At 40.8% G+C, this 15546-nt stretch overlaps 2 protein-coding genes across 7 annotated transcripts in view; both read right to left on the reverse strand.

The window, feature by feature from the left end:
• Window positions 1-15546, reverse strand: part of LOC138675454 (protocadherin gamma-A4-like) — a 732953-nt gene that overhangs the window by 428447 nt on the left and 288960 nt on the right. The window lies entirely within an intron of this gene.
• LOC138673783 (protocadherin gamma-B2-like) lies at window positions 20-11500 on the reverse strand. Its single transcript, XM_069761827.1, has 2 exons — window positions 9008-11500; window positions 20-118 (listed from the first exon to the last, which is right to left on the reverse strand). The coding sequence occupies exons 1-2, from the start codon at window positions 11435-11437 to the stop codon at window positions 20-22; spliced, it is 2529 nt and encodes an 842-aa protein (XP_069617928.1). The 5' UTR covers window positions 11438-11500.

The following is a 15546-nucleotide window of genomic DNA, read 5'->3' on the forward strand; positions in this document are numbered from 1 at the left end:
GATTTTCTGGAAACCTGCATCAGCTCTGATAGTCAGGTACAATATAAAATATTACAGTCTTATGGTGGCACTCAGAGTTCAAATTGAGGTACTGCAAGTAACTGGATGAAAGCTTGCTCTAGTACAAAAATTAAAATACAGAAACAAGTAGTGTGTATGTTTTTGTTTTAAAATATTATAGTATTTGGCATGAATCATTATTATTTTCACAATCAATATTGCTAAATATTTTCATGCTGTAAACGGCCAGCACCTTAAAGTATTTTAAATTTATCTTACAGAAGTTTCATTCTTTTTATTAGAGATATTATTATTACTTAGATTCTTTATAACTATATCAATAAGCACAGATATTTATCTTATCACTAATTTTAAAACATTTATTCTGAAAAGAATGTTTGACAAGAAGGAGTTAACTTAAAGGGAACCTGTCACCTGAATTTGGCGGGACCAGTTTTGGGTCATATGGGCGGGGTTTTTGGGTGTTTGATTCACCCTTTCCTTACCCGCTGGCTGCATGCTGGCTGCAATATTGGATTGAACTTCATTCTCTGTCCTCCATAGTACACGCCTGCACAAGGCAAGATTGCTTTGTGCAGGCGTGTACTATGGAGGACAGAGAATGAACTTCAATCCAATATTGCAGCCAGAATGCAGCCAGCGGGTAAGGAAAGGGTGAATCAAACACCCGAAAACTCCGCCCATATGACCCAAAACCAGTCCCGCCAAATTCAGGTGACAGAGTCCCTTTAAAGAGGTCTCACATTCTTAAAGGAAACCTGTCAGGTCTCCCATGCCTCCAACCCAGCAGCATTCGCTTATTTATGAGTAAATCCCCTGCCTAACCAGCCCTGTATAACATTTTTCTGTAAAAATTAGGTTTATAAAAAGCATTTATTTTGTCCTCATTTCCTATACTATTTAGGGCTTTAAATAGTTGATGGAGCATTTGTTACCCCAGACTAATCAGCCCTCTTTCTATTTATCACACCCCTGTGGGTGTGGCAACATAAGTGGCAGGAGCTATCGACATGCCAGCTCCTACAAATCTTACGGACGAGCCCTGCACAGTTCAGCAGTTCAGTTCTGACTTCAGAGGCACACTGGACATGACTAGAAGTTCAAAAAATGGCTTCCCTTCATGTAGAGTGTGACACTGAAGCATACACCTGGCTACAGAGCTGCAGTGATGCTGAAAAAATGTGTGGGGTGCGTGTAAATTATGTTATCATGCCAACAGGAGTGTGATAACATGGAAAGAGGGCTGACTAGTCTATGGCAACTAACGCCCCATCGACTAGTCAAAGCCCTAATTAGCATAGAAAACTGCTTTTTTGAAACCTTTTTTTTTTACAGAAAAATGTTATACGGGGCTGGTTATGCAGGGACCTTACTCTTAAATAAGTAAATGCTGCTAAGTTGGAGGGCATGGGGACCTGAGAGGTTCTCTTTACATTAGACAGCATTAAAATAAGCAAGTTTGCAATCGACTTGCTTTTTCTATCTGCTGTCATTCTCCTACAATGAGAGATTGTAACTTTTATAGTATATAGCTCATTTACATAAAGCCCATCCTCTAGCAGAGTTCTTAGTATCTACATTCCAGGATAAGAGTTAACTCCCAGCATCTCAGTCAGCTCTCTCCAGCCCATTGATTTCTATACTGCTGGTATTTGCTCACCTCCTTCTACCTGCCTCCTCTCTTCCTCCCACTCTTGTAACATCATCAGCCCACAGTTTCCTGAGCAGTTATCCTAATCTGGGCTCTCTCCTTTCCCTGTCAGGAGCTGTGTTCTTGTTCTAATACTCTGTTATCTATATGTGTAAATATAGCGACAGCTTTGTAGATAAAGAACAAATCACTGATAGGTGAAATTTGAAACAAATCAAGCCAGACATGTCACTTGAAGCAAGGATCTTCAAGCTACAACTTGCATACTTTGGACACATCACATGAAAAGAGCAATCATTGGAGAAAGACATCATAATCAGAAGAATAGTAGGAACAAGGCGAAGAGGAAGACCAGGAACCCAATGGCAAAATACTACCAAGGTAATGATGGAGAAGACCCTGTTGAACGTTTCTAGACTTGCACAAGATCGATCTTCCTGTAGATTGTTCATCCATCAATTTGAAATGGCTCGAGACCAAGCTAAAGGTGCTAAAAAAAGGTAATAATAAGGCTGTAAGGAGACTGCAGAGTTGTGAGCTGCTCAGAAGATAACTTGATTAAGAAGTTGGATTAAAAGAGATAAACTGTTACGGATCAGATTAATATTGGTGACTTATCAGTTCCATTGCTGTAAGCTGCTGTTTTATTTTTCTTAAAAAACATCTTTCCTTAATAGAAAAAATACCCTATCCTTAAGAAGTAAATGTGTTTTGGCTATATAAAGGAAAGGAGCAAGTAAAGCTCTTCTTGCTTACAAAGGAAGGGTTTGGTAATAGACTTCACTCCCTTCAGTGTCTAGAGTTCAACATGATAGCTGTTACATGGAAAGTCATTCAAATATCTAAATCTCTGTCAATTCACAACATTGGTCTCAGTCCCCTCTCTATAGCCCTATTTGACTTCTCATGATGAGAGTCGTCCTAGTATCTGAGCATGAAAGGTGACAAGGCAACGATCCAATGATCAGCTGGTACTGTTTAATTACTAGAATGTTCAATTAAATAAACTAGTCTAGCCTCGCATTGGATGGTTACCTTAGCAAGTGCCCAACCAAAGCATCTCCCTAAGACCTGTTCAAACTGCTGTCTGTTCCATATTATTTGGAGGTCCATCTTGCTCTACTCTCATTTCTTATTTCTACAACTCCTCTCTCAACCTATCATATTAAATTAGTCACTTCACCCTTATACCTACTGCAATACCTGGTTTAAAAACAACAGTATCACTGTGCTTGATTGGCCAGCAAACTCGCCTGACCTTAACCCCATGGAGAATTTATGGGGTTTTGTCAAGAAGAAGATGAGAGACACCAGACCCAACCATGCAGATGAGCTGAAGGCTGTTATCAAGGCAACCTGGGCTTCCATAACACCTCAGCAGTGCTACATAATGATCGCCTCCATGCCACGCCGCATTGATGCAATGATTGATGCAAAAGGAGCCCTGAACAAGTATTGAGTGCAATTACTGAACATACATTTCAGTAGGTCAACATTTCGGATTTTAAAATAATTTTTTAAGCTGGTGTTATAAAGTATTGTAATTTACTGAGATAATGACTTTTGGGTATTCATTGGCTGTAAGCCATAATCATCAACATTAACTGAAATAAACACTTGAAATAGATCACTCTGTTTGTAATGACTCTATACAATATATGAGTTTCACTTTTTGTATTTAAGAACTGAAATAAATTAACTTTTTGATAATATTCTAATTTTGTGAAAAGCTTGTGGCGCACCAGGGTCCTGGTCGTCACAACAGCATTGCTTTCCTCACGGGGAGAGTGATGTTACGTTTGGAAGCGATGAAGGAGATCTTTTATCAGGTAACCACAATGCATACAACATGTTCACCCTCCAGGCCAGAAGGGGGAGCTCTAAACCTGTTTAAGGTGAACTCCCCTAAAAAGACATTCTGTTCTGGAGAGAAAGGAGAGTTTCAGTCAGAAAGAGCCAGGAAGCCGACTGGAGGAGTCTGAGGCAGGAAGAACGTACGAAGGGGCCGTGTAGTCTGAAGTACTACAGCTCCTAAAAGAAAGGGACATACAGAAAGCCGGACATTGTTCAGTGAGTGTGCAGGAGAGCGAAGCACAGGAGAGTAACATCAAGCGAGACCAGCTAAGATCAGGCTGCCTCCCTCTGAAGCGCAGATAACCGGTAGCCGGACCACCGAGGTTGTAAAGACTCTACGACTTATAGCAGAAACCGGCAGGACAGCTGAATTGCAATTTATCTGTCCCCACACACACCTGAAGACACGGTGACACCTTTAGAGCCCAGGGTGTGCTAGAATACCTATAAACAGGCTCAAGTCAACAGTCATATGGGTTATGTCATATCCTATATGGGGGACAGAGAGAGAACATCTGTGAGGACATTATCTGAAGCTGTAGGCAGTAAGTGACTACAACACCACGCTAGAGGAAGGCTTTTATCTCCACTTGGTAAAGGGGACTCTGGATTCGCTTCCAAGCCGGCCGGATCCTGCCTGCCTTGTGATCTGGTGCCCTGGACTGTGGCTGCCTGAAGTCTTCAGTAAACAAGGTGAAGAGACTGCAAACCTGTGTCCTTGTTCTTCACTGCAACTTCCACCATCTTCCATCTACACATCGGGAGCCCTGGGGATATACTTCACCTGTGGGAAGTTATACCATCTAGGTGCCATAACATCACCCCAGAGGACCACTTATAGCAGCGTCGGTCCCCACTGATCGAAAACCACAGGTGGCGTCACGAACATAAACTTTATTCCCTTTAAAGACCTTTCCCTTTTACATGGGCCCCCAGGGCCACGGACCGGGTCACCGCCGTGACACGTCCCCTTAAGTACTGACCCGGTACTGAGTACCCCATGGCCCTGGCAGGGCGAGTCAAGCACCTGTATATATATTGTTATTATATGTCACCTTATAGATGATGTGCTTTATATTAGTATTATGTATAGTAATATAAAATACAGGTGTACACCACTTATAAATCTGGAGCATTTTACAGCTCCATGCCCAGTTTTTGAGATAGTTTTCAAAACGTTCTAGTAGGACGTAACGAGCAAATAAATTTGTTACACAGCATGTATGCCACTTTAAAGAACAGATTAGGTAATGGATATATGTGTATATATATGTATATATATATACATATATATATATATATGTACCCAGTATTAATATCAAGTGTGGTAACTACAATAAGAATACACAGTAACAGTAGCGGGGTGTAACAACATTAATTGCTGAAATGCCCCCTGAGGAAGCAGTAACATTTGGATGCAAAACGTGCGTTGGGGTAAGGTGACCAGGGTCTAGACAGGACTTCTACACTTATAGGTAAATATTAGTGATGAGCGAATATACTCGTTACTCGAGATTTCCGAGTATTTGTTAGTGCTCGGAGATTTAGTTTTCATCACCTTAGCTGAATGAGTTACATCTCTTAGCCAACTTGATTACATGTGGGGATTCCCTAGCAACCAGGCAACCCCCACATGTACTTATGCTGGCTAACAGATATAAATCATTCAGCTGCGGCGATGAAAACTAAATCTCCGAGCACTAAAAAATACTCCGAGGTCACCCGAGCGTGCTCGGGAAATCTCGAGTAATGAGTATACTCGCTCATCACTAGTAAATATCCTGCTTACTCATTCTTACTACTTTGGATTATGCGCACAGAGGCATATAATGATTAAGGGATTAACTGTTTATACTGATGCACTTCTTACAATAATCACTATATATTAGGCACATGCACTTTATATTACTATGAATATCATGCCTTTTTGTATGATTCTTTGAACCTGCTGTGGGCATTATATGTCCCGTTCTGCATTCTTCGGTCACTTTTTACATCTATGGATATAGTCGCATTGATGATAAATTCCATATACTTCTATTTTTGTAACAGTGTGGAATTTTAATGTGTAAACTAGTATTTGATTGTTCAAATAAATATTGTTATTTTTGTAACTTATTGGCAATTTTCTGGACTCTTTTTTTCTTCTCCTGTGATGATATTGTGGATGAGTCGCCATTAGATATATGTATATGTGAATTTATGACTGGTATTTTTCTATTCAATATTAATTGCTGAAAACGTGTACCATACTTATTTTTGTACCACTAATATGTGATATTTCACATACTGCACATTCAACATATTTCACACATCCAGTCCACAGTAATGGAATATTTAAACCTTTTACTTGTCCACCCTTTTTAATATTTATATTATTTATTTATATATTTATTTTATTTCTCGTAGTTAAGTATGTTGTCACAATGTCGACTTATGAAAATTATTGAAACTTCTGAAAATAGTATTCGATTTATAAAAAATTGGGGAAAAAACTTCAACTCTTAAAGATTCTGATAAATTGTCCTCTGTAAGTTCCTTCTGTATAACACTCAGTTATTCTACTGGAAATCATAGATTACTTTCACAATTTCTCAATAATATTTTTTTATATTTTTAGCTTTATAAATGATACTTCACTAGTACTAAAGTACCGTATTTTCTGCTTTGTAAGACGCACTTTATTTCCCCCAAATTTGGGGGAGAAATGGGGGTGCGTCTTACAAAGCGGATATACCGCTTACCGTTACAGGCTGGGATGAGGGGGTGTCCGTTGCTGCCCGCTGCCGCCCGCCACCGCTGCCGCAGTTGTCTGCTGCTGCCCACTGCTGTCCCGGGAGATCCTGGAAACTCCGGCGCTGTGGGGGGCTCTGGCGACATTTTGTGAAAGACCAGAGCCCCCGGCAGTTCGTCCATGCGTTCCTGTATGACTGACTTCGGGAAAATGGCCGCCGGAATCTCGAGAGATGAGATCTCAGCGCTGAGATCTCATCTCTCAAGATTCCGGCGGCCATTTTCCCGGAGTTAGTTCCAGTATGACTGACTTCGGGAAAATGGCCGCCGGAATCTCGGGAGATGAGATTTCAGCGCTGAGATCTCATCCCTCGAGATTCCGGCGGCCATTTTCCCAGAGTCAGTCATACAGGAACGCATGGACGAACTGCCGGGGGGCTCTGGTCTTTCACAAAATATCGCCAGAGCCCCCCGCAGCCCCGGAGACAGCCCTGCAGCCCCCGAGAAAGCCCTGCAGCCCCGAGACAGCCCTGCAGCCCCGGAGACAGCCCTGCAGCCCCGGAGACAGCCCTGCAGCACAGGAGCCCCCCTGCAGCACAGGAGCCCCCCTCATCCCAGCCTGCAGCACAGGAGCCCCCCTGCAGACCCCCTCATCCCAGCCTGCAGCAATGCTCCACTCCTGCCTCCAGCACTGACCCTGGGACCCTGATCCGCTGCAGCCACAACCCCTGGTGAGTAATAAGACGCATGGATTATAAGACGCCCCACCAATTTATTAAAAAAAGTTTTTTTCCTATTTTTCTCCTCAAAATTTGGGGTGCGTCTTATAATCCGGAGCGTCTTACAAAGCGAAAAATACAGTAAGTAGTTTTCCTATATTCTATATACTGTAAGGGGTGTACACCAGGGGTGTCAAACTGCATTCCTCGAGGGCTGCAACCAGGTCATGTTTTCAGGATTTCCTTGTACTGCACAGGTGATAATTTAATCAGCTACACACATAATGATTGCAGCACCTTGTGCAATGCTAAGGAAATCTTGAAAACACGCATGGTTTGCGGCCCTCGAGGAATGCAGTTTGACACCCCTGGTGTACACGCTTAGCTGCTTCTTCAGGTAGACACAGAAACGCTTTGGTAGTAAAACACCTGCTGGTTTATTAAAGTCAGCATACACCAAGGCAGGGTTCAGGAAAACAAAAGCAGAGCCTTCCTAGCTTAACAGAAAACAAAACAAAGTACAACAGAGTGCTCTCTCTCCGTAGGTTTCACCTGCAGATGCCTTGCAATGTCCTCAGCTTCTCCTGGAGCCACGTGGGAGTCCTTCCTTTCCAAATCCACACCATCCATACTGAGACTGTGTTTCAGGTCCAGGAATTTAACCAGCACAATGTGATGATCACATGGTCGTGACATCACCACAGGTTCTGCTAGTACATATGCCGGTGTCGGCTCTGCAGGAGGGGATACAATGAGCACCCTCCCATTCTATAGGTGCTCACATAAAGCCAACTCATGTATAACGTTAACCCTCTCAGCACGTAGCATGCTGGAGGCAAAAAATATTCTAGTTCTAGCTAGGGCCACACACTTGTGTTTTCTCTAATCCAAGAGAATTGAGTTGAATATGCTAATAAAATTCTGGTAAAACTCTGATCAGCGTATGATCAGTGTGATCAGAGAGTGTGATATACAATGTTCTTGAACTTCTCCATTCAGTCAGTCTGTGAAAATCACACTGTTCTGATATTTCACCCAAGTGCAGTCAGATGTTTTCGACAGACTCATTGATGTGCATGGCCCAGTGTGATGCAAATATCAGATACAAATCGTGGATGCTGTGATTTTTTTCTCTGACATACTCTGTCCAAGGATAAAATCGTACATGTGCACGACCACACAGCATAACACTGATCCGAGTGCGATCGGATATTTTATCAAATCACACTTGGACTAAAAATACGGTAGTCTGTAGGAGCCCTAATAGTGGTTTCTGCTTTTACAGGCAGAATCTATCAAATGAAACTTAGTACATAGTAGCATAACTCTAGAGGTCCCAGAGCACTTTACAGAAGTTCCCTACTCCATTGGGTAACCTCAAGATATATTATCAGCCAATGTTCAGTTATCACAGTTTATCAGAGTACCCCAAACTTCTAAGGATCTGCACATTTTTTCAGCGTAGACACATCTATAAACCCCAGCACCAAAGGCAGCGCACAGTCAGACAACACTACTTTCACCAAGACAGCACACCAGGACAATGCTCCACTGTGGAGTGCAATTTTTTCCTAAAATGGACAACTTCTTTAGCTAGAAGAGTTTGATGACTCAGGCTGTAGTAGTTGTCTTAAAGGGGTTATCTCAACATCAGTAAAATTTAAAATCGCCAAGTGGCTGTAAAACACTTAATGTATGTTTAAGCTACTGATAAGATAAATTATAACATAAAATATAATAATGAAATGTACTATTTTGTAAAAGACCAATGTTAATACATACAAAAAAGCTAAAGATACATTTTACTATGTATTATAAACAATAGAACAATTTATGAATACTGATTAAAAAAAAGCTAATTTGAAGAAACCTGGCTTTCAAAAATTCATGTATAATTTTCTACAACATAGTAACATAGTAACATAATTTGAAGAAACCTGGCTTTCAAAAATTCATGTATAATTTTCTACAACAATGTTCTAATGATAAAATATGACAAATATCACTTCAAACTTTAACATCTAAATACCTGATCAGTGTTGTTGGGAGGGAAGAAAATGTTTACAGGATCATTTGCTGCTGTTGAATTGTCAGTGTCTATGAGATTCTCTGTGGGGACGTTCTGCACTGGTTTCAGATAAGCGATTTCATTCTGCTTGGAGTCCAGAGTCACACACACATCATATGAGAATGGGAAAGGTAAACTGGTATCACTGATCTCAGAAGGACATCCCAGGGTGAACTGAGGATACACGTTTCTGCTATATGCTCCATATGTAGTCGGGGTGTTGTCTTTTCGGCATTTGTAGATGACTGTGATGATAACAGTTATAATGAATAGACAAGAAATCAGAGCTATGGATATGACTAGATAGAACGTTACAGGAGATTTAGTATCGGAATTGGTCGGTTGTCTTCTTATTTCTGGCACAACTTGTTGAAAATTCTCTGCCACAACTAAATTTAAGGTGACTGTAGATGACAAAGATGGGACTCCGTTATCCTTCACCAGAACCACAAGTTTTTGCCTTAAGTTATCTGCATCTTGAAGATCTCTCACAATCTTTATTTCTCCAGTATATTGGCCAATTCCAAATAATGAAGGATCGGGAACTTGTAGTAAGTGATAGGAGAGCCAGGCGTTGTGTCCAGAGTCAGCGTCCACTGCAATCACTTTGGTGACTAGATAACCTTTCTCAGCAGAGTGAGGAATAAACTCAAATAATGCTGATCCCTCAGTGTCTGGTGATGGGTAGAGGATCTTCGGAGCATTATCATTCTTATCAATGATACATATCCGTACTGTGACATTACTGCTCAGAGGAGGAGATCCACTGTCTTTAGCCATCACCTGGAACTGAAATTCCTGCAACTGTTCATAGTCAAATGATCTCTGGGCGTAGAGAACTCCAGATATTGAGTTCATGGAAACATACGATGTTACTGGAATATTTTCTATGTTGCTGTTTATAATGCTGTATATAATTTTCCCATTCTCCTCTTGATCAAGATCTGAAGCAAGAATATTTTGTATTGATGTCCCAGGCTGATTATTTTCCATAATGTAGACAACATAGTTTGTTCTCTCAAAAAGTGGAGCGTTGTCATTCACATCTGAAATAGTCAGTGGAATGGTTTTATTGGTGGACAGAGGAGGAAATCCTTTATCCGTACAGTGAATTGTAACATTATATAGAGAATTCCTCTCTCGGTCCATGCTAGATGCAGTTACAAGTTTATAGTAGTTACTGGATGATGGTAACAATTGAAAATCTTTCATGTCTGAGACCACACAAAGAATCTCCCCATTTGTCCCAGAATCTATATCACAGACATTAATTATTGCTATGACTGTACCTGGTGGAGAATCTTCTGGAACTGATGTTGCCAGAGTGGTAACTGTTATATCCGGAGCGTTATCATTCACATCGATCACTTGTATTGATACTTTACAATGCGTGACAAGACCTCCACCATCTTTAGCTTCAACAGTCATTTCATAGTTATCTGATGCTTCATAGTCTAAAGTTCCAATTATCTTAATGTCACCTTTTAAGGAATCTATAGAAAATATTTCATTTGCATTGTCAGGAATGTGACTAAAGGAATAAGACACTAAGCCATTTGTACCTTCATCTTCGTCAGTTGCATTTAACTGTACCACTAGAAAACCAATATCTGCGTTCTCAGGTATTTTAAAGTGATTGATGTCTTGTGTAAAAGTTGGAAAGTTGTCATTCACATCTTGTACAGAGATCTTTATTATGGCAGTGCCAGTTCTAGGAGGTTTACCGCCATCAGAAGCAGTTAAGATTAAGTCATGAAAACTCTGCTTATCTCTGTCCAATGATTTTTCTAGCACTATTTCTGCATTTTTATATCCATCCTTTGTGGTTTGTTCTCCAAGTTTAAAGTATTCATTATCACTTAGGGTATACCTTTGTAAAGAGTTTGTACCTAGATCTGCATCTTGTGCATTTCCCAATGGAAAATGTACTCCAGGAACCGAAGACTCACTGATACCTATTTCAAATAATTTTTTAGAAAATGTCGGGGTGTTATCATTCACATCCTGGATCTCTATTGTGATTGTATAAAAATTTAAGGGATTTTCAATCACAGCTTCTAGATTTATGAAGCAGCTCAGTTTAGCCCCACATAATGTTTCTCTATCAATTCTATCTGAGACAATGACATTTCCATTTTTTAAATTAATATTAAAATATTGCTTTGTGTCATGGGAAACAATTTGGAATTTTCTAAATGTAAGGTCCTCTACTTTCAATCCAAGATCTTTTGCCACATTCCCAATGACTGATCCTTTTTTCAGTTCTTCGGGAATTGAGTACTGTAACTGGCATGAGATATCCCTCAACCAAAGAGAAAGAAGACAAAATATTACTTGCCCTGTTAATGTCCACTGTGAGACTCCAAGTCTTCTGTTTCGTTGCAAGGTCATCCGGACATTCAATACAAATTCTTTCAGAAAAAAAACCCTCTAAGATTTCAAAACAGTTTTCAGAAAAGCAGAAACGTGTGAAACAAATCACATGGTGCAATGAAGAATGGTTGCAGGATTTTCTAGAGCTCTGTGCTGTGAGCGTGTATCAGTTTCCTCATTCTGCTAGAACGGAAAATACTACAGTCTAACGGTGGCACTCAGAGTCCATATTGAGGTACTGCAAGTAACCGGCTGAAATCATTCAGCATTTCAATACTTAAAAGTTATATTTTTAAGGTATTAGCCAATTTGATATTTTTTTATATAATTTAGATATTAACACATTTGATACTATAGATATGTGACTCTTCTTTTTTGTTCTTATTTCAGTAATTGTGAATGATTTACTGCTGAAGCAAAGTAAGTTATAAATATGTAACTTTCAACTCTACATTTACAGCATTGTAGTCATATTGACAACTACTATGGTTTTGCTGATTTGTAAATATAAAAAAAAGCTTATAGCTTGGATTGAAAAAATTCCTAGTTAAATAAAAACTTTTCAAATACATGACAAATACCAGCAATACTTAACTGTGACTTCAAAAGATAATGTCTTTAGGAATTATGTTTTTAACTAATATACTGGTATTATCATGCTTCATATGCAAGATTTTATATTACTAGATAGTAGAAATTACAAAATTTGAATTCTCTAAATTGGAATTTTCCTGATAAATTTGATTCTCAGCAAAGTTATTCTCCATGAATTTAATGTCCTTTATTATGTTTTGTGGGTCTTTTGAGATTTCAAAACATAATAAAAGATTAAAGTAAAATACAAAGGAAAAAAAGCCACTTCCAAGTCACCTCTTCTTTCTCCTATTGCTTTTTGAGAACCAAATCTCCCAGTATAGACTTCTGGCCATGACAAGGCCTCAGAGTTTATTTTTGCGTGTCGCATTTCCTGATGTCATGGGCATGTAACGCTTAGTGATCTCTGATGCCTGGTTGCACCAGGAAGTCCGGTCCATAAATGAACAAGCTAGAGCTATAGCGGCATAAAAAAAGAGACCCTGAGAATCACATGGCGGAGAACGAGCTGCGCTGCCTGTGTCCAGCCCACTTGCCTCTGCAGTCACATCTTCAACATGTTAAGCCAGGACTCACGAAAAGGTCTTGAAGGTCACTAAATGTCGTGACAACACAGATGTGTGGTGAGCAGTGACTTCTGAGGGCTGTCTCAGTCAGGCAATACGGGTCATGTCAGGGACTTTGACTAAATGGCAGAGGTCAAAGAGCAGTGGAAGGGTCAGGCAGGTGAGCGGTGAGGTGAGTATAAGTTTTAACTTTGCTTGTTGTTTTAAACATTCATATTTTCAAAAATGTGGATTTTTGCATATTCAAGTAGAATTCAATTGAACTCATATAAAATTGCTTATCTCTACTAGATAGCAATATATTATAAAGGACTGGTAGAGAAAGTATATATTAGAATTGAATACTACATGCGGACAGCATGACGTTTTTATTCTGCGTGTGCAGTACAAGTAAAATTTATTGAAAGTTCAGTGACCAACATGTATGGAAGACTAAGGCTAGGTTCACATTGCGTTAATGGCTATGCGCTGACAGCATCCATTACATAGCGGCACTAATGCTATGTAACTAATGCGTTAGCGCACCCATTAATTGCCATTATGTAGCACATCGCTAACGCATGTCATAATCGGCATGCGTTAGCAATGTTCTGTGACGGACCCTCGGACACAGTCTGCAGCGTTTTTGGGTCTGTAACCGCTAGCACAGATAGAGTATCTACGCTAGCGCGATCGCATAAACGTGATATTTTTCAGCACTTGCGTTAACGCAGTCTGTTTAACGTATGCATTGAACGGACTGCACTAACGCAATGTGAACCTAGCCTAAGCGTCCATGTGCTCACTTTTGAAAAAGTGTCATGATAAGTTCCGAGGCCTCAATACAATAAGATCCCTTTCTAATACTTGCCTATTGTAATACCATGTTGCATAGGGGCACTTGGGCTCCACCAGGCACCAGGGTCTATTTGCCAGAACTACTTCTGTATATGGGCTAAAAAAACTTTCAGAAATAGCACCATTCCTAACTAGGGATGGGCGAACCCGAACTGTAAAGACCACACGTGTTACAGTTCGGGTTCAGTTCAGGTTGTAAAAAAAAGCAGAAAATTAATAATAAACATTATAATTATACTTACCTGTCCAGTGATGCGTCCTCACTAGTGTTGAGCGATACCGTCCGATACTTGAAAGTATCGGTATCGGATAGTATCGGCCGATACCCGAAAAATATCGGATATCGCCGATACCGATATCCGATACCAATACAAGTCAATGGGACACCAAGTATCGGAAGGTATTCTGATGGTTCCCAGGGTCTGAAGGAGAGGAAACTATCCTTCAGGCCCTGGGATCCATATTAATGTGTAAAATAAAGAATTAAAATAAAAAATATTGATATATTCACCTCTCCGGCGGCCCCTGGACATCACGCTGGTAACCGGCTGGCTTCTTTGTTTAAAATGCGCGCGTTTAGGACCTGAGGAATGACGTTGCGGCTTCTGATTGGTCGCGTGCCGCCCATGTGACCGCCACGCGACCAATCAGAAGCCGTGACATCATTCGCAGGTCCTAAATTCCTAGAATTAGGAGTTTAGTGAATGAGAATGACGTCGCGGCTTCTGATTGGTCGCGTGGCGGTCACATGAGCGGCACGCGACCAATCAGAAGCCGCGACGTCATTCTCATTCACTAAACTCCTAATTCTAGGAATTTAGGACCTGCGAATGACGTCACGGCTTCTGATTGGTCGCGTGACGGTCACATGGGCGGCACGCGACCAATCAGAAGCCGCGACGTCATTCGCAGGTCCTAAACGCGCTCATTTTAAACAAAGAAGCCTGCCGGTTACCAGCGTGATGTCCAGGGGCCGCCGGAGAGGTGAATATATCAATATTTTTTATTTTAATTCTTTATTTTACACATCCCTATGGATCCGATACCGATACCCGATACCACAAAAGTATCGGATCTCGGTATCGGAATTCCGATACCGCAAGTATCGGCCGATACCCAATACTTGCGGTATCGGAATGCTCAATACTAGTCCTCACATCCGGCTGTCTCCCGGCCGCATCTGCTTCCGGGGTCACTCATTAACTTCTGCCTGTATTTAGTGCACTCGGCAGTCTTCAGCGACATCACCGCACGAATACTGCTGGAAATAGCCGAAGACTACGGAGTGCAGTGAATACTGCCGGCAGTTAATGAGCGGCCCTGAAAGCAGATGTGGCCGGGAGACAGCGAGATGGGAGGGCGCGTCGCTGGACATGTAATTATAATTGTAATGTTTATTATTAATTTTCTGCTTATTTTTACAGCTCCCCGCTTATGTAAAGTCTGAGTTTAGGGGTCGGACGCAAGTTCGTGTCATCTCCGGGCCGGAACTCGAACTTTACAAAAAAATTGGGTGAACCCACTGATCCTGAACATCAGGAAGTTCGCCATTCACTATTCCTAACCATGGGTAATGTGTAGCAGTGCAGTGCAGCTCCATTCACTTTATTGAGATGCATTTCAAAAGCTACCACAACCCATGGCCAGAGGTGGCCAATTTTCCCAAGAAAAGCAGACATATTTTTCTAATTCTCAACCTACATAGGTCTGTGTTACACTTATAGGCAAAATGTGTGCTGCCATATAGTGCCTGCATGAAGCCTTGCATTATCTCCAGTTATCAATTCTCTTTAGAGGAGTTTCTGAATAATAAAACATGTGCAAAATGCTACATTTTTTTCAGATATTAAAGAACAGAATCCTAAGAGGTCTATAGAACAGACTATAATTGTGCTGCTATATGGTGCCTCAATGCAACAAAATGAGAGATTCAGCAAAGTGTTTACACCAGCTTTTTGAATAAAGTTGCACAAATGAGGTTTCTGCTTTTGATATTTTCATGCCAGTCCTAGCCAGCTACTTCAAAGAGGACAGAGCATGGTTTGAACAGGGCATGGCGGCACTCAGCAACTAAATTACAGTATATACTCATGTATAATCCGAGTTTTTCAGCACATTTTTTGTGCTGAA

This window comes from Ranitomeya imitator, chromosome 4 (assembly GCF_032444005.1).
Source record: "Ranitomeya imitator isolate aRanImi1 chromosome 4, aRanImi1.pri, whole genome shotgun sequence".
Lineage (NCBI taxonomy): Eukaryota > Metazoa > Chordata > Amphibia > Anura > Dendrobatidae > Ranitomeya > Ranitomeya imitator.

Excerpts from the sequence above, each read along its gene's own strand:
- LOC138673783 (XM_069761827.1), bottom strand. The coding sequence starts at position 11,437 with ATGACCTTGCAACGAAACAGAAGACTTGGAGTCTCACAGTGGACATTA. Across the intron at positions 119-9,007 it reads CTCCCAACAACACTGATCAG|AGCAAGCTTTCATCCAGTTA; the intron begins GTATTTAGATGT and ends TTTTTGTACTAG.